At 35.0% G+C, this 27,161-nt stretch overlaps 1 protein-coding gene across 6 annotated transcripts in view; it reads left to right on the top strand.

Annotated features, from left to right (window-relative positions):
- Positions 1-26,700, top strand: part of EIF2A (eukaryotic translation initiation factor 2A) — a 35,929-nt gene extending 9,229 nt beyond the window's left edge. Inside the window, exons 2-14 of one of the 6 annotated variants that reach the window (XM_004755538.3) lie at positions 1,697-1,766; positions 3,593-3,667; positions 6,702-6,820; positions 8,445-8,544; positions 8,899-8,981; positions 10,348-10,421; positions 10,554-10,698; positions 10,874-10,990; positions 13,618-14,189; positions 17,769-17,882; positions 23,803-23,931; positions 24,930-24,995; positions 25,594-26,700. In XM_004755538.3, the coding sequence (XP_004755595.1) occupies positions 1,697-1,766; positions 3,593-3,667; positions 6,702-6,820; positions 8,445-8,544; positions 8,899-8,981; positions 10,348-10,421; positions 10,554-10,698; positions 10,874-10,990; positions 13,618-14,189; positions 17,769-17,882; positions 23,803-23,931; positions 24,930-24,995; positions 25,594-25,659 (1,730 nt within the window). In that variant the 3' untranslated portion in view covers positions 25,660-26,700. Of the gene's footprint in view, positions 1-1,696; positions 1,767-3,421; positions 3,498-3,592; positions 3,668-6,701; positions 6,821-8,444; positions 8,545-8,898; positions 8,982-10,347; positions 10,422-10,553; positions 10,699-10,873; positions 10,991-13,617; positions 14,190-17,768; positions 17,883-23,802; positions 23,932-24,929; positions 24,996-25,593 lie in introns of those variants that run through there. The other 5 variants (XM_045088514.1, XM_045088513.1, XM_013057711.2 and 2 more) reach the window with 5 other exon arrangements.
- The last annotated feature ends 461 nt before the right edge of the window (positions 26,701-27,161 follow it).

Consider the following 27,161-nt stretch of genomic DNA (forward strand, 5'->3'; position numbering starts at 1 on the left):
CACTTGTTGCTGTTCTCTTTGCTTGTTAACTACTATCCATCCTCCAGAACTCAGCACACAAATCCTGTACTCCATGACACTTTCCCCAACCTTTCATTTTTAGATCAAAACTCCCTGTTATTCACTGGATTAGCTCCATAAATCTTTACTTTATAGCACTAAGCACACTTACAGAATTCCATGTATTTGACTGATTATGTGATTAATGAGGTTAGGGACAAGGCTGATTTTTCCTCCCTGTTGTATCATCAGTACTCTACATAAGGTTTGGGAGGTAGTTTTTATTTTTGCTCAGGAAGCATTTTTCAAATGAACAAATCAATTTCTTTGATTCATCTTTAGAAGCTTCTAAGTCAGCCATTTAAAAATACATAATTAATCTGCGACACCTGGGTGTTTCAGTCGTTAAGCGTCTGCCTTCAGCTCAAGCCATGATTCCAGGGTTCTGGGTCCCTGCATTGGGCCCCCTGCTCAGGGAAGAGCCTGCTTCTCCCTCTCCCTCTGCCTGCTGCTCCCTCTGCTTATGCTCACTGTCTCTCTCTGTCAAATAAGTAAATAATCTTTAAAAATATATATATATATATAATTCTGTCGATGTTTTTGCTTAATCTTGAATTCTGTTCTGACTTTAGTTTTTAGGATTTTACCATTATTGGAAACAAAGTAAATGTGTTTCATCCCACTTGTTCTCTTAGTTTGAGAAATTGTAAATATATTAATAATACCTTACTTTTTAAAGAACTTTGAATATATTCTGTATCTTTATGGTTTTGTTTTTGTTTTGTTTTTAAATAACGCACACAGCTACCCTGCTTTCTCTTCTATATCCTCTTCTTCCAGGTTGCAGACTGCCAACTTTTTATTATATCCTTACATCGCAGAAAGAGAGCTAGCTAGCTCTCTGGAGCTCTTCTTAGAAGGGCACTAATCTGATTTATGAGGTCTCTACCCTCATGAATTGGATTACTTCCAAAAGGCCCCAGTTCCAAATGCTATCACATTGGGATAAGTGTTTCAACATGAGAATTTGTGGGGGGACATAAACATTCATTCCATTGCAGTACCTATTGATTTCCCAGCAGTTGCAGGATTTCATGCAATAGGGTTAAGAAAAATGTACCTATTTATTTATTTATTGAAAAAGGTACCATTGGGTGCCTGGGGGGCTCATTGGGTTAAGCCGCTGCCTTCGGCTCAGGTCATGATCTCGGGGTCCTGGGATCGAGTCCCGCATCGGGCTCTCTGCTCAACAGGGAGCCTGCTTCCCTCTTTTTCTCTCTGCCTGCCTCTCTGTCTACTTGTGATCTCTGTCTGTCAAATAAACAAATAAAATCTTTAAAGAAAAGAAAAAGGTACCCTTTTAATGCTAACATTCTATAGTTCTAGGAAATGTTTAATAATTTCATTGATACTTTGATAGCTTTTTTTTTTTTTTTTTTTTTAAGATTTTATTTAAGAGAGTGAGAGAGCACATGAGCAGGGTTTAGGGGAAAGGGAGGGAGAAGTAGGCTCTCCACAGAGCAGCGAGCCTAACTCAGACTCTATCCCAGGACCCCAGTACCTGAACTGAAGGCAGATGCTTCAGTTGACTGAGCCACCCAGGTGCCCCTGAAAGCTTTTTGTTTTTTAAAATATTTGTGATTACTGGGTATTTATTAACAAACTGATGATGGTTTTTTCCATTTTGTTTCTTTAGTCCGAGGATCAGAAGGACTGTACATGTTAAATGGACCACCACATTTTACAGAAAGCACTGTGTTTCCAAGGTATGGTTTATATTGTTGACTAAGGTTGTAGGGAACTATATGATACATGCTAAATTATTTTTTTGCTGTTTCATTCTGAACAAGAAAGAAAGAACAGATAGGCTGGTTTCTTGGGGTATGTTATGTAATATCAACAGAAGATGGAAAGAATGCATAATCTTTATCGAGAAAAATTATCAATCTTTAGATGTGAAAATAATAATTCAGCATGTTTAAAAGAAAAAGTGTAGACATTAGTATATTTGAGTTCAAGCCTTTAGTTTCGAAGAATCTTATCTTGGGGGATGAAGAAAAACTTGCAAATGTGATGACCAAACCACTGGCTATAGTCTTCATGAAGTCAGAGAATGGAAAAGGTATAGGAAAGGAAGGAAATAGAAAATACATATATATATAACTAGGTAGATACAGATATATTTTTTCCTAGAAAAAAACAATGAATGGGTAAACAGAAAATTATAATGAAAATACTAAGTTTAAGTTGGTGGCATAACCATATGATGACATGCAAAATTCTGAAATGCATTCAGTTGTTTTCTTGGTAACAGAAAATTGATACGCCATTCTAAATCCATTGTATGATATAAATAAATAAATATATAACATATTAAAAATCATTAGAAACCAAGTTTTTTTTTTTCAGCATGAGAATGAGAGGATAGACTTGCATATATCAATATGGACTCGTGATTTTTTTTCTTTCCATTGCTCAAAGTGTCCCATCTTAAGGTTAGTGTGACCCCCCCGCCAAAGTTGATTCCTGTGACCTTAGTCGAGATTGTAGATGAGTGGCTCTCAAATTTGGCTGCACACTAGAATGGCATGGGGAGCTTTTAAAAACCTGTATATCCAAGGACTGGGTAATAAATGAAATAAGTTGCAGCACAGGTGGAAGATGGAGGGACTTCTTGTTCATAGTTGTTTATGTGAGAAGAGGGACAAAAAATAATGTTTTAGTAACCACAAACCGAGATAAGCTACCATTATTATGTGATTACAGATACCATCTTCAGATGAATTAGTAATGTAAAGATAGTATCCAGTTTAAGGGGGATGTCCTGGTCAGTTCTCAATGCTTGTTATTTAATAATTCAAATGCTTGTTAGCTGATGAAATTCTGGTTTTATGTGACTACACATATGGACATTCTGCATGTGCCCACATACACATTTCTGTTTGTATGTTCCTTATTGCTGGGAGATGTACTCCTAGTAGCCATCTCCAGTTGAGAGATACAGTATGTAGAGTTTTGATCATTGGATAGAATATTGCCAAGAAGTCTGGTTTCCTAGGTCTGTTCTTATAGAGAATCTTGCATCCACAGTTTAACGTGAAGATCCTCTTATTGTTGTTACACTTCTTGTCTCTGTACATCAGAAATTGATGGAAGATCTTTGTCCTTCAAATCCAGGGGCACTCATTGGTTTCTTGAGGGTATTCTATCCATAGTTAGGTTGTTGTGCAGGCGATCTGGGCATTCTTTACAAAGTCTCCATTTTGAAATCCTTCAGCCCTCACAAGCTGACAGCTGGTGACTTCTATGTTCACTTACATTTTTGAGTTTTCACACAAATTAGTTATTCACCCAAAAGGGCTTTCTTTTCTTCTTAAGATTGATCTGTTGATGTAACATCAGTTTCCACCTTACTTTACAGTGGTTGTTGGCACTGCATTTTAAGAGATAAGGCATTTGGTAGACTAAGGCATTTTGGAATTACTTCTTAAATTTGTGTAAGTTCATTATCATTAAATTAGTAAGATTGTAAATTTTTAATCATTTTTTTGAAAAATAATGCTTATTAAACTTTTTTTCTTGTCATTTTCAGGGAATCTGGGAAAAATTGCAAAGTCTATACTTTTAGTAAGGATGGCACCTTGTTTGCCTGGGGCAACGGAGAAAAGTTAGTGTTCCTTTATATATTTTTATCAGTATAAAACATAAGTGGCAAAAAAAAAAAACCATAAGTGGCATTATTTGAATAACAGTGTTTTGATGTCATTAGTAAATTCCTTCTTTTAATGTCATGATGTAGTTAGATATTATCTCCAGTGTAGCTCCCCTAGAACTCTAAAGTTATTAACTTCTATTTATATGCTATCACTTGACTTACCATAGTTTCTTAGGATTAAAAAGTAATATATTAAAAGAGGCAATTAATTTAATGCTGGAGAAGCTGAGTTGTTTTAAATAGTGCTCTATGTTATTGGTAAGGGTTTCTTCAGTTCTGCATTAACACTTAGAGAATAACTTGTTTGTTTACCTTAGACTTAGATACTTATATCTTTGCTTTTAAATTAGTAACAACAGTTATTTCTTTGAGTTTTATTATATATAAAAGTATGTCATTTAAGAATTTTATAAATTATTCAAAAGTACATTAGTGTAGTTTCTGTTTCATAAAATAATCAGATTACAAAATCGGTTTTGCAAAAAAAAGTATTCTGATTAAATACTCATAATTTCACGAAGAAAATCACACACAATTTTTCCATAGTCACTATAGCATTTCAGTTCAAAGAACCAGGAAAATGCCTAAGTATTTGTTGCTTGATTTAAAGTTATTCTTGTTGTTGTTTTTAACCAGATGTAATACCTTAGGTTTTTTACAAGGTAGAAAATGTATTCATTAAAATGAAAAGTACATTTTAAATGTTGTTTGTTACACAGTGATGATGGATTCTAAAGTCAGATTGGATTAAACACCTGATTTTTAAAAATTAATGCTAAAAAGATTGTGTTGAATTAGATGATTCACTTTGGATGACTATGAGTAGCTGGCAGAATTAGTTTTTGTAATTAAAAATGTTAATCACCTTATTTTTTTAAGTTATTGAAGCCAACCAGTAAACTACTACTCATAAATTAGTAAGAATATAATAATATTGGGGGTGCCTGGGTGGGTCAGTCAGTTGAGTGTTTTCCTCTTGATTTTGGCTCAGGTCATGATCTCAGAGTTCTGGAATTGAGCCCCATGTTGGGGTCCGCATGTTAAACAGAGTCTGCTTGGTCCTCTCCCTCTGCTCCTCCCCCCACACCCCAACTCATTCTTTGTCTCTCTTAAATGAATGAATACAATCGTAAAAAAAAAAAAAAGAATATGATCATATTGGGTCTTATCCACAATGTTAATAGAGTCTTAATCTCAGTCTCAAAGAATGTACTCTCAAATTTTCTTATTTTTGGTGTGACCTTTTGTCAGTATTTGAGTTTTATTTTATTTTGTTTCATTCTTAAGATTTTCTTATTTATTTGTCAGAGAGAGAGAGAACACAAGCAGGGAGAGCAGCACGTGGAGGGAGAATCAGACTCCCGGCTGAGCAGGGAGCCAGATGCCGAACTCGATTCCAGGACCCTGGGATCATGACCTGAGCTGAAGGCAGATGTTTAACCGACTGAGCCACCAGGCATCCCTTATTTTTTAAGATGTATATTTTAAGGGTAATTTTGAAAAACAATTAAAATCTATATTTTAGTTTATACTGTAATAAGCTAATAGAAATTTACTAATGAGACATAATATACTTCCTTTCATTGTCTATTATCTTTTTGAGGTATCCCTTACTCTACTAGCTTAGGGTTGTTTGAGTAAGTCTGTTTTCACCTTCACAGTTCTTTATTTTATGTATTTCATATCCCCAATTGGCTTTCTATTGTATTCAGCTCTCAGACCTTTTAATAATGTGCCCATTTGTTGTGTCCATCTTTTTAATAGATACTTTCTATCCCTGGTTCTAGCATTTATTTCCTTCAATTTCTGCAACCACAACAACATATAATGTTTCTGGGCACAAGAGAAACAGATGTAGTGTATTGATTGTGGTCTTTGCTGAGGTCATAGTTAATTAATCAGAAACTATAACTGATTTTTCCTTAAATATGTGGGGTTTTTAGTGTAAATAAATACTCTGTTAAACTAAGAATAACTATTAAAGGCTATCAACAACAACAAAAAAACAAAAGTTTCATGTAATTCTAAAATATATAATTTATAGTAACTTGTAAAAAATCCTGTGTATTTGTGTGTGTGTGTGTTTAAACAATATGCAGTAATTATTCATTCTTAACAACTTCGCTTATCCTAAACCAGTGGCTCAAACTCGAGTAGAACAAAGTAACTTTAAGCAATTTTCTAAAGTAAGATGGAGTATCTTTTTTTTTTTTTACCTATAAGAATACATAAGATAAGTCGAGCCAAACTGGTTTTAAAACTCGACTTTGGCATTTATCAATAGTATGATCTTGGACAAATCATCAAATCATTTATTTTTCTAAGCCTCGCTTTTACCATTTGTAAAATAGAGACAATGATACCTATTTTTTAAGTCTCTTGTGAGGATTAAATGAGAAAATGTATATAAAGTGGTTAGACCAAAACATGGTTCATAGAAAGCATCCAAAAAGTGGAACGGCTTTTATTATATAATTATTATAATTTTTATCATTATCATATCACCATAATTCTTAGTCTTATTTTTTGGAGATTACTTCTGAGATTTTAATAGACATCAAAAGTCTCCTTGATGATTTCACAGCCGCTACAACTTCCATTTAGTCAAATTAAAAAATATACTCTCAGTTTAGCACTTCTGTTTTCCCTTGTTTTGATACACGTCAGCTTATCTGTATCTCTGTGTCCACTTAAAGGCCTATTTTCTTTTCAGCTAAAAATGGAATCATCTGTTATATCCTTCTGCTAAGTCTGTGTTTCCCAATACCAACCTTATATAGGGGCATTTTGGTAAAATATACACTTGGTTTTTGTTGTTGTTTTTAAGGTGTTCTTTAGATATTTTCTAGAATTAACTGAAAATTGATTTTTATGAAAATGACCACTTTATAGCAATTTGTATTTGAAAAGAGGCATGAATGTTTTGGATCTTGCTGGCTATTTTAAAACAGTATTTCATTGCTGAAGTACTTTCTTTTGAAACCAGAATAAATGTTATCAATGTCACTAACAAGGGACTCCTGCACTCCTTCAACCTCCCAAAGGCAGTTTGCCTTGAGTTCTCACCAAAAAACACTGTCCTGGCAACGTGGCAACCTTACACTAGTAAGTATTTTCCAATTGTAAAAATATTGACAGGACCAGTTCAGTTCAGTGGGGGGAATAAAAGAGAGAAAGTTTAAAACCTTATATGAAAGTAATTAATCGTTAGATAGTAAATCGTGTTTGTGAGTGTCTTCACTGAACAATGAATCTTGTATGGCCGCAATATGATGTACTTTAAGTAATTTGAAGGTATAGTAAGTAAGTGAAAAGATCCGTCATAAGATAGAGAAAAAGAAAAAGCTCAAGTGAATACCACTGGTTGGAGAAGGTCTCAAAAATTAAGGATAATAATGGCCCTTAAATGAAAAATATTTTAAATAATCATTGCCAGGTGGTGCCTGGGTGGCTCAGTGGGTTAAAACCTCTGCCTTCAGCTCAGGTCATGATCCCAGGGTCCTGGGATCGAGCCCCTCATTGGGCTCTCTGCTCAGCAGGGAGCCTGCTTCCCTTCCTCTCTCTCTGTCTGCCTCTCTGCCTACTTGTGATCTCTGTCAAATAAATAAATAAATAAAATCTTTAAAAAAAAAAAATCATTGCCAGTCAAGGGTGCCTGGATGGCTCAGTGGTATTAATCCTTCCTCTGCCTTCGTCTTGGGTCATGGTCTCAGGGTCCTGGGATGGAGCCCTACATCGGGCTCTCTGCTCAGCGGGGAGCCCCCCCCCCCGCGTACCTGTGATCTCTCAAATAAATAAATAAAATCTTTAAAAGACAAATAAGTAAATAATTATTGTCACTCAAAGAGGAAGTAAATAGACACAATAGGTAAGAAATGCATATGGTGTGACAAAGAGTAGGAAATGTGCCATTTTTTAACACATTTAAAGATAATATGTTATATGAACATTTTATATGAATGTGCTTCATAGGTGAATAATAATTTAGAACTGGTGTAGGGGCTTTTTAAACATGTTTTAATAACGTGGGCATATGTTAAGTTAAATATATTAACCCCTTGTTGGGTTATAAACCCTCTAGGTTTGTTCTTCCAAGAGGCATAGACTTGAATGAGTGTTCATTTTCAAGTAAATAAAAAGGAAATTGAGGATCATGAGTAGTTAATATAATTTTGTGTGTTTATGTGTGTGACTTACAGACATAAGATTTCATAATAACAGGGGTGTCTGGGTGGCTCAGTGGGTTAAGCCGCTGCCTTCGGCTCAGGTCATGATCTCAGGGTCCTGGGATCGAGTCCCGCATCGGGCTCTCTGCTTGGCAGGGAGCCTGCTTTCTCCTCTCTCTCTCTCTGCCTGCCTCTCTCCCTACTTGTGATCTCTCTCTGTCAAATAAATAAATAAAATCTTAAAAAAAAAAAAAAGATTTCATAATAACAGAATTTAATCCATTTAACTGCAAACCATGTCAAACTTAATACAAGTTTCTTAAGTATTCTTAAAATCTATAGTAATTAACTCATTTCACAAATGCTAAACTTTTGCTCAAACAGCTGTCAAATTGTGGCTTTAGGAAGGGATGATTAAATCCATAATTAAAGTTAAAAGAAAAAGTTGATTCAAAGCAACTCTTTCACTTGATCTTTATAATCTTGTTCAGAGTTGTTCTTTGAAAGAATTCTTTTTACTACCGTTAGGAGACAATTACTGCAAAAAAATGTTTTTATTTTAGCTTCTAAAGATGGCACAGCTGGGATACCCAACCTACAACTTTATGATGTGAAAACTGGTACATGTTTGAAGTCTTTCATCCAGAAAAAAATGCAAAATTGGTAAATAAATGCTTTAAAATACTAATTATTTACAAAATATTTTAAATGTATTATATAATATTTTTTCTCAGGTACTAAAATAGAAAATAACTTATCCGACCAAAATCTAGATCTTGAGGGATTTTGTGTGTGGGAAAGTAACAGAGGAAAACTTGATCTTTCTTTTGTTTAGTATTTGAATGAAAGAGAATGGTGTCTTTCTAGTGCAAATGCTAATAACTAAAGCTATTGGGATCTGACTTGACATATTTATCAGTAATTTTCCTTAAATAGTAAGCAATATCAAACTTCAGCATGTTAACACTAAGGTTATACCTCTCTAAATTTTGTTCATACTCTTTCTTTTCAACATAGGTGTCCATCTTGGTCAGAAGATGAAACTGTCTGCGCCCGAAATGTTAACAACGAAGTTCACTTCTTTGAGAACAACAATTTTAGTATGGATATATGAACTAAGTTTATTATTTACTCTAAGTGTATATAGTTTTATTGCCTTATATAGCATCATAGGGTTCCCCTAAATACTGTTAATATTTTAATAATCACTGTTAAATTAATTCATTTGGATAGCTTTTGTAAGTCTAAGTGCCAACTAAAATTCCACAACAAAGATTTTTTTATAATAAGCTTTTATTATCTAATAATTACTATTAAATTAAAACACTTGCATACTCTTTCTGTGTTTAGTTGCTATCAAAGTTCTGTGATATGGATTTTTTAAATGTTTTGTTATGTAGAATTTGAAACATAAAAGTCGACACCTAGTCCCAATAACTTTCAGTGCATTGCCAGTCCTGCCTCATCCATATATCTCTCTACCTAACATCTATCTCTCTTACTCTGCTAAAGTAAATCCTAGACATAGCATCATTTTACCTATAAGCATCTCAGTATGTATCTTTGAGGATTAGGGCTCTTTAATTTTTTAAAACTTAGGCACAATACCATTCACAGATTATAAAATATCTGGTCAGTATCCAAATTCTAATAATTGCAAATGTTACAATTTTTTTTTAAACTTGGACTCCAAATAAGGCTCCTCACATTGTAAATTGGTATATATATCTTTAAGTTTCTTTTAAGCTATTAATTCCCACTCCCATCTCCTCTGTCCCCCATTGAGATTTATTAGTAAAGAAACAAGGTTACTTGTCATATATTGTTCTCATAGTTGAATTTTGCTACTGTATCCTATCCTGTAGTTTACCATGTTCATCTGTCCCCTAAATAGCTACTTGGATCTAGAGCTGGTCAGCTTCAGATTCTTCTTTTTTGGGGTAACGAGGGTAAATCTACCTCATAAGCGGTGCTCAATTCTTTTATCAAGAAGCACATAACATCCTATGGTCTTTAATTTTGTAGGATTAGCTGACATTAATGTTCAGTGCTTGGATCCATTATTTTATGAGTGGTTGCAAATTGATGTTCAAAGTCTCCCCAGCTCCCCTGTCACTTATAAGCTACATTACTTTTATAAAGAGAAATTCCTCCATCTACTACTTGGTTACCTAGTGGGACCAATTTTAAAAGAAAGAACACTGTTTTCTTAAAATCATCAGTGGGAGTTAGATGTGCAGTCCCATTACTCACCAAGGTCACCCAGCTAGTAAGTGACTGGGTAGGAATTCAAATCTAGGTCTGTGTTGTTCCCACTCCACATTTTTCCACCGTACGCCTTACCTACATGAAACTGTAATGAATAGTATCAATGTGTAGTTAAGTTAATCTTTTATAATGCATTCAGAATTGATCATGTTCCTATTAGCTTCTCTCGTCCATCTAGCACTGTTTGCTTTTTTTCAGACACAATTGCAAATAAATTGCATTTGCAAAAAATTAATGATTTTGTGTTATCGCCTGGACCCCAACCATATAAGGTAATTTCTTTGTTTTTGTTCATGTGGAATGTGATTAAACTTTTTCCTGGTTCTTAGTGACTGTAAAAACATGTCCATCTTAGTTTACATGCCTGAAAAAACTAAGTAATGATTTATATGTGTGTATTTCAGGTGGCTGTCTATGTTCCGGGAAGTAAGGGTGCACCTTCATTTGTTAGATTGTATCAGTACCCCAATTTTGATGGACCTCATGCAGCTTTAGCTAATAAAAGTTTCTTTAAAGCTGATAAGGTTACAATGCTATGGAATAAAAAAGGTATGATAATTATATTTCATTTATGAAATATTGACATATTCCTGTATATTTAGAAAAAAAGAATAGCGATGCTTATTTAATGAAAATGTGCTCTGTTACATTTTTTGGAATTTTTTTCTTATCAATATTAGGTTAATTTGTGTTTTAAATCTAACTAAAGTTTTTACTATTATAGCTACTGCTGTGTTAGTAATAGCTAGTACAGATGTTGACAAAACAGGAGCGTCCTACTATGGGGAACAAACACTGCACTACATTGCAGCAAATGGAGAAAGTGCTGTTGTGCAATTGCGTGAGTATTCATTTGTCTTCTTATGATAAAACAATAGAGCACTATGCCATAAAAAGGATCTAATGCAAATTCTTGATCACATGACAAAACTCAAATATTTTAATAACCTTTAAAGTAAAATTTCTCTTAATTAACAAACCTAAAATCATCCCCAAACATAGATTATTTTGACAAAATCCAGTTTATTTGGTTCTGGGGAACTTGTCGAGTGAGGTAATTTCATTGTAGTACTCTCTAGGGACTTGCTTATTATGACAGTAAGTTGGTCTAGTGAGTTTAGCACTGTCTTCAGAACTAAGGAATGTTACCATTTCATCTTTTGTTTTGATGAGCTAAATTACTGAGATTATTACAGTTCTAAAATTCTGGCAACTCCTTGACTTTTCTTTGCTTTTTTTTTTTTTTTTTTTAAGATTTTATTTATTTATTTGACAGAGAGAGATCACAAGTAGGCAGGGAGTTAGGCAGAGAGAGAAGGGGAAGCAGGCTTCCCGCTGAGCAGAGAGCCCGGTGCGGGGCTCAATCCCAGGACACTGAGATCATGACCTGAGCCAAAGGCAGCGGCTCAATCCACTGAGCCACCCAGGCGCCCCTGACTTTTCATTTTGAACATGTAAAAGTAAGGTACTTCCTTATAAAAAACTTCCTTATAAAAGAAAAACTTTGTATTCCCTCTGAAGTCATCAAGGATTCTACTATAATTTAATATTGTGGAAGACCTAGTCAGTGTAACTGATCAAAAGAATAAATATACAGTTCTGAAAGGAGAAAACAGAATCATATCTGTGCATGTACATGAAGTCACAGTATAAATAGCCACTTGAAAAACATAATGAAAGGAAAGATCCCATAGAAACTAACAAAAGGCAAGAAATACATAGGACTAATGGGAAGAAAACTTCAAAACTTCTAAGAGGCAAAATGTGACCTTTATTAAGAAGAGTTTCATAGGGGCACCTGGGCGGCTCGTAGCATCAAGCTCCCTACTCAGCCAGGAGCCTGCCCTCTCCTGCTCCCCCTGCTTGTGCTTGCTCTCCCTGTCAAATAAATAAATAAAATCTTAAAAAAAAATATAAGTGTTTATGAAGATGTCATTTCTCTCCAAATTAACCTAAAAATTAAAAAGCCAGGGTTTGTTGTCTTTTTTTTTTTTTTAACTAGATAAACTGGTCCTAAAGTTGATTTTTTTCTCTTTTTTTCTAATCTTTTTTCTTTAATTTATTTGAGAGAGAGAATGAATGAGCATGAGCAGGTGGAGAGGCAGAGGGAGAAGGACAAGCAAACACCCAGCTAAGCAGGGAACCCAAGACAGGGCTCATTCACAGGACCTTGAGATCATGATCTGAACTCAAGTCTGATGTTTAATTGATCTGCCACTCAGGCACCCTAACCTTCTCTTCTAATCTTGAAAGTGAAAAAAGATTTTCAAACATGGCAGAAGAATAAAGGAAAGCAAATATATAAAATACAGATTTCTACATAGGAGGAAGAAAAGCCCATAAATTAAGCAAAACAAAAAAAAAAAATTGGGGAAAAATTTTTAGACAGACAAGAGATAAATGTGAGAAAGGTGAATTTTGTTACTCTATGAAGTAAATCAGTAAAAGAACAATAACTGGAGAGAAAAATAAGCATGGGACAGTAAAAAACAGTCCACAGAAACAAACGAAATTATGTATAAATATATTAAAAGGTACTTAGTTTATAATAAAAGAAATAGAAAGGTTTTTCTCTTAGTAGCTTGGCAAAGATAAAAGTATGAAACTACACAGCGTGAGGGAGACTGAGGGGAAAATATGTACACTCAAGAACTGCTCAAAAAAAAAAAAAAGAACTGCTCATGGGGCACCTGGGTGGCTCAGTCAGAAAAGCATGTGATTCTTGATCTTGGGTTGAAAGTTCAAACCCCACACTGGGATTAAAGATTGCAAAAAAAAAAGTTAATAATCTTTAAAAAAAAATGCTTTCGATAGTGTAAAGTGGTACAGCTTCTCTGAGGGGCATTTTGGCTTTATCAAGTAAATGTACATAACCTTTGAGCAGCCAGGTTCACTCCTGCAGATGTATTTGTATACACTCATAGTTGAGAGTATACAGGAATATATTACCACTGGAAGAGTGAGGCAGATCTTAATGTGCTCATGTGGGAAAATCTCCAAGATAGAGTACTAAATGAAACAGCAAAGAATTTCAGTGTGAGTGTATATGTGTATTCAAGAGAGATGCTTAATTTCAACAAAAATATTTTGAAAGAATATACAAAGAATATAACAGAAGGTTGCCTTTGTGTGGAGGGACTTATTTTGTGGCATATCATTTTATATAATTTGTATTTTTATTACTATGTCCCTATATTACCTCTTCTAATGAAAACTAGCTTATTAGTAGGACTAATAATATATGTTTCTATGAGCCTACATTGCCAAAATATTTAAAAGAAATTAAGATAAAGCATTAATTGCCATAGTATATCATATAATACTTTAATTGTAACATATCTTGAAATTTTTGGATTTTTTTTTACTGTTTGACATGTTTATAAGTATTATACAGTTATAACTTGGCTAATAAATATTGTATTCATGTAATGATTTATTGCTAATTTGGGTCTTTTATTTTTTTTCTAGCAAAAAATGGCCCCATTTATGATGTTGTTTGGAATTCTAGTTCTACTGAGTTTTGTGCTGTTTATGGTTTTATGCCTGCCAAAGCAACAATTTTCAACTTGAAATGTGATCCTGTGTTTGACTTTGGAACTGGTCCCCGTAATGCTGCCTACTATAGCCCACATGGACATATACTAGTACTGGCTGGATTTGGAAATCTGAGGGGACAAATGGAAGTATGGGATGTTAAAAACTACAAACTTATTTCTAAACCAGTAGCCTCTGATTCTACCTATTTTGCTTGGTGCCCTGATGGTGAGCATATCTTAACAGCCACGTGTGCTCCCAGGTTACGTGTTAATAATGGGTACAAGATTTGGCATTATACTGGCTCTGTCTTGCACAAGTATGATGTCCCGTCAAATGGAGAATTATGGCAGGTTTCTTGGCAGCCATTTTTAGATGGAATATTTCCAGTAAAAGCAATAACTTACCAAGCAGTTCCAAGTGATGTACCCAGTGAAGAACCTAAAGCTGCAACAGCTTACAGACCCCCAGCTTTAAGAAATAAGCCAATCACCAATTCCAAACTGGTAAGCAGTTTTACTACTTTGGTGGGAAAAGATTTTTCAGTGCGTGGAGTTCTGGAGACCTTTTTCTCATGCATTTTCTTGCGTTACTTAGTACCTGATTAGAATATAAACCCTAGAGTAGAAATCATGGAGGACCTACTGCTGAAGATCATGAACAGCTAGCATTGTCAAGTTGACAAAGTAGCAATTGAAAGCAGTTCACGTTTTACGTATGTGGGAAAGAGAACGGAGTATAACATACTGGCTTTATTGAGATCATGGGCTCAAATTCAGATGCTTGTCAGGCGAGGCTGGTAATGTAAGGCTTTGGTGACTGGGGAAGAATGCAGGGGAGAGACCATGCCCTCTTTAAAGGCCACCGCAACTACACAGCAGCAGCTGATTGTTTCCATAGGAGATTTGGGCACAGTTTGCCAAAATGTGATTTTTCAAGACAGAACAAGTCTGGATGCTTACATAAAATTTCTCAATTTTTAAAACACTGTTGGTCAGACAAAACGTATTTGTTTTCCTTAGGCTGTTGGTTCCCATCTATATCATAAATTTAGGACCAGAGCATTGGTCAGATTCTGATATGCTTTAAAATGTTAGCATCTCAGAGCTCAGAGAAGCATTTACTAATGACCTGAGTCTCTGGGATGAGGTTAAGGAATGAAGCTGTTCTGCAAGAATGAACAATAATATTATTAGTATTATAGTGGTGACCATACAATCAGTGTAAGTTGGAACCAAGTAAACAGGGCTATATAGTCACTTAACTATTAGGCAGTCAGGGAAGTAGATACTTTTTCAGAGGATAAATATTCCTATGCCTCCCTCATGCCACTCCTAACCCTCTCAAAAAACAAAAGAATAGCCATCCTCCACAAAACCTAGCAGTAGTCTGTAACTTCTTGACTTCATTGAAGTGTCCTGTTTAAACATCCTTTTGTATTATTTACTAAAAACATAAAAATACATGAACAAATTAAGCCCCATTTATGATACTTGGCATTTAGAATAAAAAAAGAGAGCTACAGTAGTCTTTGGATTTGTCTTATTCTCTATATTAAAATGTTCCTTGCCTAAGATAAAAACAGAAACAGCCTCAACATATCCTGGCTTCTAAATATCTGTAAGGTTGCACAAGAGTAATAAATTTTAAGTCAATATGTATTTTTATTCTCTGATTCATAAAACTAATTTGTTTTGATAGGGAGAGGAAGAGAAAGATAAACTTTGAAAATAGTGATAAAACTTGGTAAGAACTTCTAAAAAACCAGCATTGTTGTAACATTTAAGATTTCCACTAAATTTTTGTTTTTGTATGTGACATGGTGATTATGTGATCCTATCAAATCATTTTAGTTGAAGGAATTATATGTCCAGTGAGAAAGTTTTGTTTGTATCAAATTCTAGAAATGAGCTAAGTGGCAAAAAAAATAGTCAAGAAATTAATAGAAACAAAGACATTCTTGTAAATAACTTCACAAGGGAGGAGGGTTAGATAGCAAAAGGGACAAAAAAGAGATGGGATTTTCTCTCAAGAAAAAACTTCCTAGCTTTTTTTATAAATAAAAATTCACAAATGAATTCTACTTAAGTATTTCTTGGCTTTCCAAAAAACCTTCACTTTTATAGTGTACTCATTAAAACAGTCTGGTAATAATTGACATAAATGAAAAAACAAATTTTATTAACAGAGATGAAATTGTGGTGGGCACAGTACTATGGCCAGAAAAGCTCATGATCCGTAGTAGCCATGTGGATTTTTTGTGTGTCTGAAATGAAAGTCTGTCAGTGACTACATAGTGTTCATGGTATAGAAGAGCCTTATTACTCATCCTTCCTTACATCATTTTTAATTGCTTTGTCATTTTTTTTTTTGACATTCTCATGACTAGAAGCTTCTCACCCAAAGCAAGGTACTGTAGGAAAGCCCACTATGGAAAGAATTTTGATGTATAAAACACATGTTCAGCAAATACTGCTATGTCTTAACTAATATTGTATGCAGTGTGGATAACAAAGAATTGAAAGAGAATTGCCATCAAATTGTCTGTTCTACAAATACTCAGTTACTTCAGGTAGAGCATGTACACACCGAGAACTTTGATGACCTGAAATAGTTGATGCAGCTAAGATAAAGTCACAGTATGGTTTCTTATTTCTTCCTCCTGTACCTTCAGTGTTTGAGCCCTGCCCATCTCCTTAGAGCACTTACAAGTACCACAGGGGTCTGATATCTAGTACTTAGGAAACTTCATAGAGAACTGGTTCTTTAGATGTGCCGAGTATGATAGAGTGTAAGAGACAGTTAACACTGAGATAACAGCAGTTTGGAGGGAAATCAATAAGTAAACATGAGCCTGATAAGAAGCTGTGGTGCAACCACGCATGCTTCATGTGGCCTCCAGCAACTGTGGAGATGACTTAAACCTGTGTATATATATTTTTTATTGAAATATAACTGACATGTAGAATGATAAGATATTTAAGTATACATCATGGTGATTTGATACATGTATATATTGTGAGATATAGTTAATTAATCTAGTTAATTAATGAATCTACCACCTCATTATAGTTTATTTATTGTGGTGAGAACATTTGAGTTCTTAGCAAATTTCAGCAATTTCAGTTATATGATACAGTGTTGTTAACCATAGTCACCATGTTCTATGCTAGCTTCTCCTTGATCCTATCCTTAAGTGATCCTTTCTGTTGTGGAATATAGTTGATGGATGGTTATATAAATATCTCCTGATGGAAATGATTTTCTCTTTTTATTATTATAGTCTGACCAGTTATTTAGTTTTTTGTGAGCTTCTTCATTATGTTAATCCTGGATTTCCAAATATACAGTTACCACTTGCTGTTTGTTTGGATGTTTTTTCCTTCTGATCTGTTTTAGTTTTTAATTTGCTTTTATTTTTAATCTTCTAATCTCTGATTTTGCATGTAAAGACCTAGCAAGTAATTCTTTGTGTAAAGAAAGCAAATGAGGGGCGCCTGGGTGGCTCAGTGGGTTAAGCCGCTGCCTTCGGCTCGGGTCATGATCTCAGGGTCCTGGGATCGAGTCCCGCATCGGGCTCTCTGCTCAGCAGGGAGCCTGCTTCCCTCTCTCTCTCTCTGCCTGCCTCTCCATCTACTTGTGATTTCTCTCTGTCAAATAAATAAATAAAATCTTTAAAAAAAAAAAAAAAGAAAGAAAGCAAATGAGGTAACTGGGTTTCAGTTGGCAGTAGTCAGGTCCAAAAAGAGCCTGGAAGAAGCTGTTGTTAGTATCTGATTTCCTATGAAGCATGTGTCAGTAGTAATACTAAGAAAAGTTCCATTGTTTTAACGAAACTATACTGTGTTTTGCCAGCACTGTATAACTGAAAGACATCATATATCCACTAATAATAAGATCCTCATTAAATCCATCCTGATAGTTAGAATGTGCCTACTACTGAGTTTTAAAATATCCTTTGCCAGTGATCTTAAAATAAATTTAATAAAATACATTTATCCCACAGTAACAAAATTGTATAATTTCTGATACATGTTTTTAAAAACATGGATTCCATTTCACAGTTGTTTCTACATTTTCCACAGCATGAGGAGGAACCACCTCAGAATATGAAACCACAAGCAGGAAGTGATAAGCCATTATCAAAAACAGCCCTTAAAAATCAAAGGAAGCATGAGGCTAAGAAAGCTGCGAAACAGGTATTTGGGGCACTAATCTTTTTGAAACAAAATAAAACCAGTTAAATTAGCTTAATTTAAGCCTCAAAGTTTAAAGATTGTAGTCCTAAAGACTTGACTATTGTGGGTTTTTTTGGTGTGTGTGTGTGTGTGTTTTTCTTTTAAGATTTATTTATTTGAAAGCAAGTGTATGTACATGCACATGAGCAGGGGCAAGGGCCAAGGAGAAGGGAGAGAGAGAATCCTCAAGCAGACTCCCCTGCTGAGCATGGAGCTGGACAACATGGAGCTTGATCCCAGGACCCTGAGATCATGATCAGAGCCCAGTTCAGAAGCTGGCCACTTAGCCATCTGAACCACCCAGGCACCCTAAGATTTGACTACTGTGTTGTAAAATGTAATTGAAGTTAGACTTAAATAGTGAGAATGTCTTTCTTTTGTATTTGCCCATGATTTTCTGGGTAGTTCTGTTTATATAATGAGGCAGTGAGGGAACTGGATCTTAAAACCCGAAACCTTAATGGGATTATGTGGTATGTTACTTGTTATAGACCCTTCTGTTGGAGTGTGAAGTGGTATGGTTTGCTCTCTGAAAGCATGTTTGTTAAGAGAGATCAGAAATTATATGACCATAAAGCCATTTTGTTACTCAGTATTATATTACTGTAGGAAATTGTTCAACTGGGAGTCAAACAACAGAAGTACCCAAAACAATGGAATTGTTCTAAAATAATTTTTATGTGGTTTTATTTTATTTTATTTTTTAAGATTTTTATTTATTCGACAGAGACACAGTGAGAAAGGGAACACAAGCGGAGGAGGGGGAGTGGGAGAAGCAGGCTCCCTACCAGCAGGGAGCCCGTTGCGGGGCTCCATCCCAAAACCCTGGGATCATGACCTGAGCTGAAGGCAGATGCTTAATGACTGAGCCACCCAGGCACCCCTTTTCTAAGTGACTTTATAGTTAAATTACACCAGTGTAATAATTGATAAATGACGATTGTATATGGCTTACGGTGATATTGCAGTCAGCCAAGCTAGGAGTATCTGGTTAGTGAAGTCATCATGATCATATTTTAAGATTCAGATAATGCAGTCTTGCTGGTAATGCTGGAATTTTGACATATCTAGGTTGCTTATGTTTTGGTAGGGAGTTCCTATTTTAAGTCATAGAATTGTATTATGCAACCAGTCTGCTAAAATCTGAGCTTAAAAAAAAAATCAGTGTGCTCTTTTGTACTTGATATATTTCATCTCCAGAGATAATCTTTAAATAGGTCAGGTTTAGGTCATTCTAAGTATAATGATCTATTCCATGTATTTGACTTGTATAAAAGCAGGAATTGTCCTTTCATCAGTGTGAGTAGAAATCCCTTACTGGCCCTGAATATTACAAGTTAGTAGTATCCTTTTAAGTGCTGGTAGATTAGAGTTCTTTTTTTTTTTTTTCCTAGCTAATATTTTCAGGCATAACTGACAAAAATTTTTAAGTGTACAATGTGATAAGCTGTTATAGGCAAACATTGTGAAAAGATGCCCACAATTGAGTTTATTAACACATCCATCACTTTACATATTTGCTTTTTGAGAGGTGAGGACACTGAAATTCTACTCTTTGGCAAACTTCAGTTATCCAATACAGTATTATCAGCTGTGGTCACGTTATATATTAGATCCTCAGACTTTATTCATCTTGTAATTGGAAGTTTGTATCCTTTTACCAGTCTGTCCCCATTCCCCCCACTCCATAGCCTCTGGCAACCACCATTCTACTCTTTGTTTCTAAGAGTTTTACTTTATTTTTAATAGATTCCACATATGGGACGCCTGGGTGGCTCAGTTGGTTGAGCAGCTGCCTTCGGCTCAGGTCATGATCCCAGCGTCCTGGGATCGAGTCCCACATCCGGCTCCTTGCTCCATGGGGAGTCTGCTTCTCCCTCTGACTCTGCCTTCCACTCTGTCTGCCTGTGCTCGCTCTCCCTCTGAAAAATAAATAAATAAAATCTTTAAAAAAAAAAAAATACATTCCACATATAAGTGATACCATGCAGTATTTTCTTTCACAGTCTGGTTTATTTCACTTAGCATAATCCCACCATGTTCATTCATATTATTGCAAATGGGAGGATTTCCTTTTTTTTCCTTCAAATATTTATTTGTTTATTTGAGAGAGATTGGGAGTATGCACTTAAGAGAACACAAGCAGGGGGAGCGGCAGAGGGAGAGAGAGAAGCAGACTCCCCACTGAGCAAGGAGCCCGAAGTGAGGCTCAATCCCAGGACCTCAGGATTGTAACCTGAACTGAAGGCAGACGCTTAACCAACTGAGCTACCCAGGTGCCCCTGAATAATAGTCCATTTTATATGTATATTCCACATTTTCTTTATCATTCATCCATTGATGGACACTTTAGGTTATTTCCACCTTGGCTATTGTGAATAATGCTGCAATGAACACAATATAGGTATCTCTTTGAGATAATGATTTTGTTTCCTTTGGTATATCTCCAGAAATGGGATTACAGAGTCATATAGTAGCTCTGTTTTTAGTTTTCTGAGGAACCTCCAATCTGCCCATAGTGGCAGTATAGGATTCCTTCTCGTTGAGATGGAAGGGCTTTCTGAAGCCCACTCAACTTAAGAATCTTATTTTTGTAAATGGTGTTTCTTCCTCTTTATTATAAGATTATTTATTTATGGGGGCACCTGGTTGGCTCAGTGGGTTAAGCCTCTGCCTTCACCTCAGGTCATGATCCCAGGGTCCTGGGATCGAGCCTCACATCAGGCTCTTTGCTCAGCAGGGAGCCTGCGTCCTCCTCTCTCTGCCTACTCGTGATCTCTGCCTGTCAAATAAATAAATAAATAAGAAAAAAGAAAAAAAAGATTATTTTAAAAGATTTTCTTTAAATTTTTATTTAAGTTCCCATTAGTTAACACACAGTATAATGTTTCAGGTGTACAATACAGTGATTCAGCACTTCCATATATCACCCAGTGCTCATCACAACAAGTGCCCTCCTTAACCCGCATCACCTATTTAACCTATCTACCCCACCTCCCCTCTGGTAACCAGCAGTTTGTTCTCTATAGTTCAGAGTCTGTTTCTTGGTTTGCCACTTTCTCTGTCTCTTTTCCCTTTGCTTGTTTGTTTGGTTTCTTAAATTCCACATCTGAGTGAAATTATATAGTGTTTGACTCTGACTTACCTCACTTAGTGTGATACTCTCTAGCTCCATCTGTGTCATTGCAAATGGCAAGATTCATTCTTTTTTATGGCTCATAAGTCCATTGTATATATATACCACATCATCTTTATCCATTCATCAGTTGACGGACACTTGGGTGGGCTATTTGCATAATTGGCTCTTGTAGGTAATGCTGCTATAAGCATCGGGGTGTATGTATCCCGTTGAATTAGTATTTTTGTATTCTTTGGGTAAATACCTAGTAGTGTGTTTGCTGTATCTTAGGGTAGCTCTATTTTTAACTTTTGGAGGAAACTCCATACTGTTTTCCAGAGTGGCTGCACTAGTTTGCATTCCCACCATCAGCGCGAGTATTCCCCCTTCTCCACATCCTCGCCAACACCTATTCTTTCTTGTGTTGTTGATTTTAGCCATTCTGACAGGTGTGGGGCGATATCTCATTGTGGTTTTGATTTGTGTTTCCCTGATGATGAGTGATGTTGAGCATCTTTTCATGTTTCTGTTGGCCATCTGTATGTCATCTTTGGGAAAATGTCTATTGAAATGGATGGTTGGAGTTAGTTAACGTGGGTGATAGAACAAAGGTAAATGGTCCGTGACAATAGCTACTTTCTCAGCCCTGACTCTTGAGTTAAGTAATCAAAGATAAAGGAGTTAGAGACATATAATCTAACCAAGTGCTTTTATAAACTAGTGATGACTTTATAAGCTTATGAACTCTACCAAAAGGAATTGAACCTAAGAATTTAATCTTACCATATATATATTGTTTTTAGAGAATGACCAGAATTTAAGTATAATAATGCAGACATTTTAACTTATTCTTGGTTTTCAAAAATATGGTAGAAAGTCAAATTTCATATTTCGCTTAGTAGTTTTTCACATGTATTGACATTAGTCTTCTTTCCTAGAAGAAAATTTTTCTCAGCTCTTTGCAAACTAAATTTTAAAAATACTTACTTGATATCAGAAATGATTTTTTTTTCAAGATTTTATTTATTTATTCATGAGGTACAGAGAGAGAAACAGAGGGAGAAGCAGGCTCTCACTGAGCAGAGAGTCTGATGCAGGACTCAATCCCAGGACCCCGGAATCATGACCTGAGCCGAAGGCAGGTGCTTAACCATCTGAGCCATCCAGGTGCCCCAGAAGTGAATTTTGATAGGCGCAGTACCTCTCTTCCCCTTTTACTCACTCTTCTTTAGTTTTCTATTATGAAAGTACCAAACTACATATTATTAGAATAAATAGGCTTCTTAGGAGAAGAATCTAAACAGTTTCTTTCTATTTATTAAAGTGCTTGCTCAGTAATGCATTTTCACATGGAAGGTTAGAAGTTAATATTTGTTGAACTGGAATATACAAAAAGTACAACTAACATGCTTTAAAAAGAAAAAGTGACTCCAGTTCTATGCTCTCCAAAAACTCTCAGGCAAATATTTCTAGATACGAGTGATACCATGTTTCATGTCCCCCTAGGATGCTTTGGTATTCAGAGCATTTTACCCAGAACTCTGAGTAAGAGTTGTGGCCTTGGGGCTTTATGTATTCTACTGGGAACTCTATAAGGAAGAAATAGAAGTTCTGTCTTGGGGCTAATAAAGCCTTAAGTAACCTTTTACCCCCCCCCTTGTAAAAATGTATGTCTTGTCATAATTACAAAAGCAGAGTAGTTCTTTGACTACTTCATTTATTTAGCATGTGCCATAAAGCAGGTCTTGTGCTGGGGGCACAAACAGAATAGTGAACAAAGAAACCTCTGGTACAATCTAATGGGAGATAGTGTAATATACTGTTACAGTAGGAATACATAGCACGTGTTGTGCAACTAATCCAGTCTTCTGGGTTGGGAGAGAATTTTTCAAAAGGCCTAAACAATAAGTAGGGTCAGCCAGGCAACCTGAAGTTGTTCTAGCACACACGAAGGCCAGAAAACAAGAATATGGCACCTGAGGGGAAAGAGAAGTGGTTCAGAATCAGAGGTCTGATTACATGGAGAGCAATATCCCTTTGAGTTTTCCTTAGGAATTTGTCACAAATTTAAATTTGTTCAGATCAGCTGAACTGATCTGATTATAAATAAATCTCTGCAGGGCTTATCTAGTAACATTATCCATTACATGTACTTGATCATACATACTTACTAGAGTTTTTGGAGGACATCATCAAAGTAAAACTTCAAACACTTTAAATTAGAAGGGCCCTCTCATATTTCTAAACCATTCATATAGTGGCATATCCTAAAATACCCAAAAGTTTGGAATGCTTATAGGCTGATACAGAAACCTCCTGTGTTTTTCTGCTAAAATCATTTCATTTCTTTTCATATATAGGATTATTCTCTATTTTATTATTTTATTTTTTATTTTTATTATTTTATTATTTTTATTATTTATTAATTTATCATTTATTAGTATTTTATTATTCTACTTCAACTCCAAATTTTAGACCTAACAAAGTGTTCCCTATGACGATTGCATGGTAAAATCCTTTTGGGTGTCTCCTTATCTGTGTTTTTCTTTCTTTTTTTTTTTCTTTAAAGCTGTATTGTATATTTCTGTTATGGGACAATGTGGCTACTTCATGAGACTTTCAATTCAGATCATTTATATAAAATGTAGTATAAAAGATAAAATCACATTTTGGTTTCTGCATTTTATATACCAAGACTGTGTTGGTTGAAGTACTTTAATGTTTCATTTTAGAAAATTGAATTTTTGAAAATGTTTCCTGCAGGAAGCAAGAAATGAGAAGAGTCCAGATTTGGCACCTACTCCTGCCCCACAGAGCACACCACGAAATACTGTCTCACAATCAACCTCTGGAGACCCTGAAATAGACAAAAAAATTAAGAACCTAAAGAAGGTGAGACACTTAAGTAAAAATCAGATGTATTTATCGAAAGAAATCCATGAGAAATATATAAAGAGAGGCATCTAAGAAGTTTGTAGCAGTTCTGATTATTGCTTTCTCTCTATGAAATTCTATAATTTGGGAACTGATTTTAGTTCTAGTCACAAATGTCTGATAGCTATTATTAGTTTTTATTATTGATTCTTGGAGTAATAAGAAATGTACATTTGTACAGAAATACACTGAACACTTATACTTAGTATTTCATCAGACATTTGTGAGATAGGTAGGAACAGATGTTTATCCCAGTTTTGAAGATGAAGAAACAGAGACAAAAAGAAGTTTATTAATTTGTCTTATTGCAGCCAGTTTGTGATGATGGCCCTGGGGTAAAACCAGGTTTCTAGAGCCTTCCCAGGCTGCATTACAAAATACCTCTTTTTTTTTTTTTTTTTTTAAGATTTTATTTATTTATTTGATAGGCAGAGATCACAAGTAGGCAGAGAGGCAGGCAGAGAGAGAGAGAGAGGAGGAAGCAGGCTCCCTGCTGAGCAGAGAGCCCGATGCGGGACTCGATCCCGGGACTCGAGATCATGACCTGAGCCGAAGGCAGCGGCTCAACCCACTGAGCCACCCAGGTGCCCCTACAAAATACCTCTTAAAGCCAAACACATTGTCTGGGTATAGTGAAGTGCTGGAAGAAGTAGTAAAGTTGGTGATATATTTACATATTTAAAGATGTACATATATTATATAATAATTACTTGAGAGCTTGAAAATTTTTTTGCCAAATCCCATGTTCTTAACATATTCAATTTTACATATAAGTTAAAAAACAAAAAATTTTGCCTTAGCATTTTAACAGACTATCCTTGATCCAAAGGTAAGGTAATTGTTTTTTCTTACTCATTTTTCCAATCCATGTGATTGCGTTATTACTAAGAAAATTTGCATTCTGAAATTACTTGTTCTTCCTTCCTCTTGACTTGTAATATATTTGATATTCACAGAAACTGAAAGCAATCGAACAACTGAAAGAACAAGCAGCAGCTGGGAAACAGCTAGAAAAAAATCAGGTCATTTTTACATGTTTCATTTATGCTTGTAATTACTACCACTCTTCTTTTTATTATAAACAATTATTTAATCAAGTGGGAGAGCTTATAATTGAAAAACTTAATTTGAAAACATATGCCATATATTTGGTAAAATGTTTTCACATTTAAAAGAGGATAGGGGAAGATAGGATGTAGATCATGGCGAAGGAGAGAATCACTATTCCCAAGAGGTATACTAAGGCCATTGCTATTAAAAATAAAGGCAAATTATTAAAATAGATAAACATAGGATTCTCTTCCTTTCTGTATCTCGGGTTATACTGCCCTGTTTGCTCTTTTCTCTCCTTCTGAGGGAAGCCCAAGTGTAGAATGGAAAATTTCTTGGACCTTCAATGTTGCAATAAGACAGCATCTGTCCTTTGCCCCCTTGATTCATACCAGGAAAAAATTAGAGCTTGTTTCCCTGTATTTTTAAATCTGTATTTTCCAGTAGATCTGTTAAAGTATCAGAAATACTTTTTATAAACTTTTTCTCCTTTGCTGTTCTGGCTGTATATCCAGTAATTATTTTATTTCATTTCCTATTTAATAACTTTGTTGTTTTGAACTTTTCTAGTTGGAGAAAATTCAGAAAGAGAAAGCCCTTATCCAGGAGCTGGAAGATTTGGAATTGGGCGTTTAAAGAGTCACAGAAAGCAAGTTCTTACCAGAAATCAGCAAACACGTTTTCTGTTAAACCCATTGGTGGACATGAAATATTCATGTGCCCACATTTAATGTTCATCTATAATTTTAACCATTTATCCAAGATTCTGCATATGTTTGAAATTATTTAATAATGTCTGTTAAATTGATTTTTACAACCTGCATCCTTTATCATGTCAACACATGATACAGAAAAGAAACACATGAATTTTTTAATAAGTTTGAAAGATTGAAAGACAGTGTCATTGCTTTTTTATTAGGGGACAGTATTTACCATCCATGTGAATAAAAACATTTAAATTTAATCATCGTTGGCTTTGTTATAACTTCCTAAGTTAACAAGTCCTTTATTAACTAATAACACGAGTTTGGAAATTTTTCCTTTGAATGTATAATAAAATGGCTTTTTTTAATCCTAAAGAATTATTATATTGTCCAAATTTTAAATTAAAGCCTTAAAAATCTGATAGTGCTAAACATTAAATTGATTATATTATTTGTAGTATTTGAAATAGTTTTTGTGCTTAGTTCTAAAGTAAATACAGACTTTAAAAATAGAAAATAGTAAAACATTTTATTTTGATATTTCAGATAATAGATCTAGTGATTCAAGGATGAAGTAAATATTTTTGAAACATGAACTATGATTATTTTGCTGTAGTCGAGTCTTATTTTGATTGTTTATTCATATGGTGAGAAAAAGATGTAATGATAATTGGACACTTACCTATGAAAATGAATTTATATATAGTTTTAATGTCTATTACAATTAATTTTTTTATCAGGTTTACATTTGAAGTCACTTTTTTAAAAGTTTGATTAATTTAACTAATCTGTACACCCACCTTGGGGCTTGAAATTGGACCTTGAGATCAAGAGACACACTCTCCTGACTGAGTCAACCAGGCACCCTAACATTTGAAACTGCTTTTATTTCATTTGCCTTAATACAGGTTTTCATTTTCCAGAGGTAATCTTTAAACTGATAGGTAAAAAAATACAGAAACAGCTTGAGAGACAAGAATAAACGACTGAGTTTACTGATATCCCAGAGTTTCTACTAAGATTTATCAGTGATTCATTACAATTCATCGCAAGGATGAATTCATTATTCATCCTTTCCCCAAAGGGCAAGGATGTAAATGTAATTCATTACAATTTTGAGTGGTATTGACAGGGAGGGATAGTCCAAGATGGCGGAGGAATAGGAGACTTAGTTTTCGTTTGGTCCCAGGAATTCAGCTACATAGCTATCAAATCGTTCTGAATACCTGTGAACACAACCAAAGAGCTAAGAAAATAGCTGCAACTGTGCAAATGGAAAAGTGACTACATTCTGCAAGTAAGAAGGTGCAGACAAGTGAATCTGAGGCAATAAATGGGAAGATAAACCGTGGGGAGAAGGAGCTTCTGTCAGCAGCCTGGGCAAGTGATAATAGCAGCGGAGCACAAAATCAGAACTTTTAAAAGTCTGCTCCA

Source organism: Mustela putorius, unplaced genomic scaffold (assembly GCF_011764305.1).
Source record: "Mustela putorius furo isolate JIRA1106 unplaced genomic scaffold, ASM1176430v1.1 tig00003834_pilon_pilon_pilon, whole genome shotgun sequence".
NCBI lineage: Eukaryota > Metazoa > Chordata > Mammalia > Carnivora > Mustelidae > Mustela > Mustela putorius.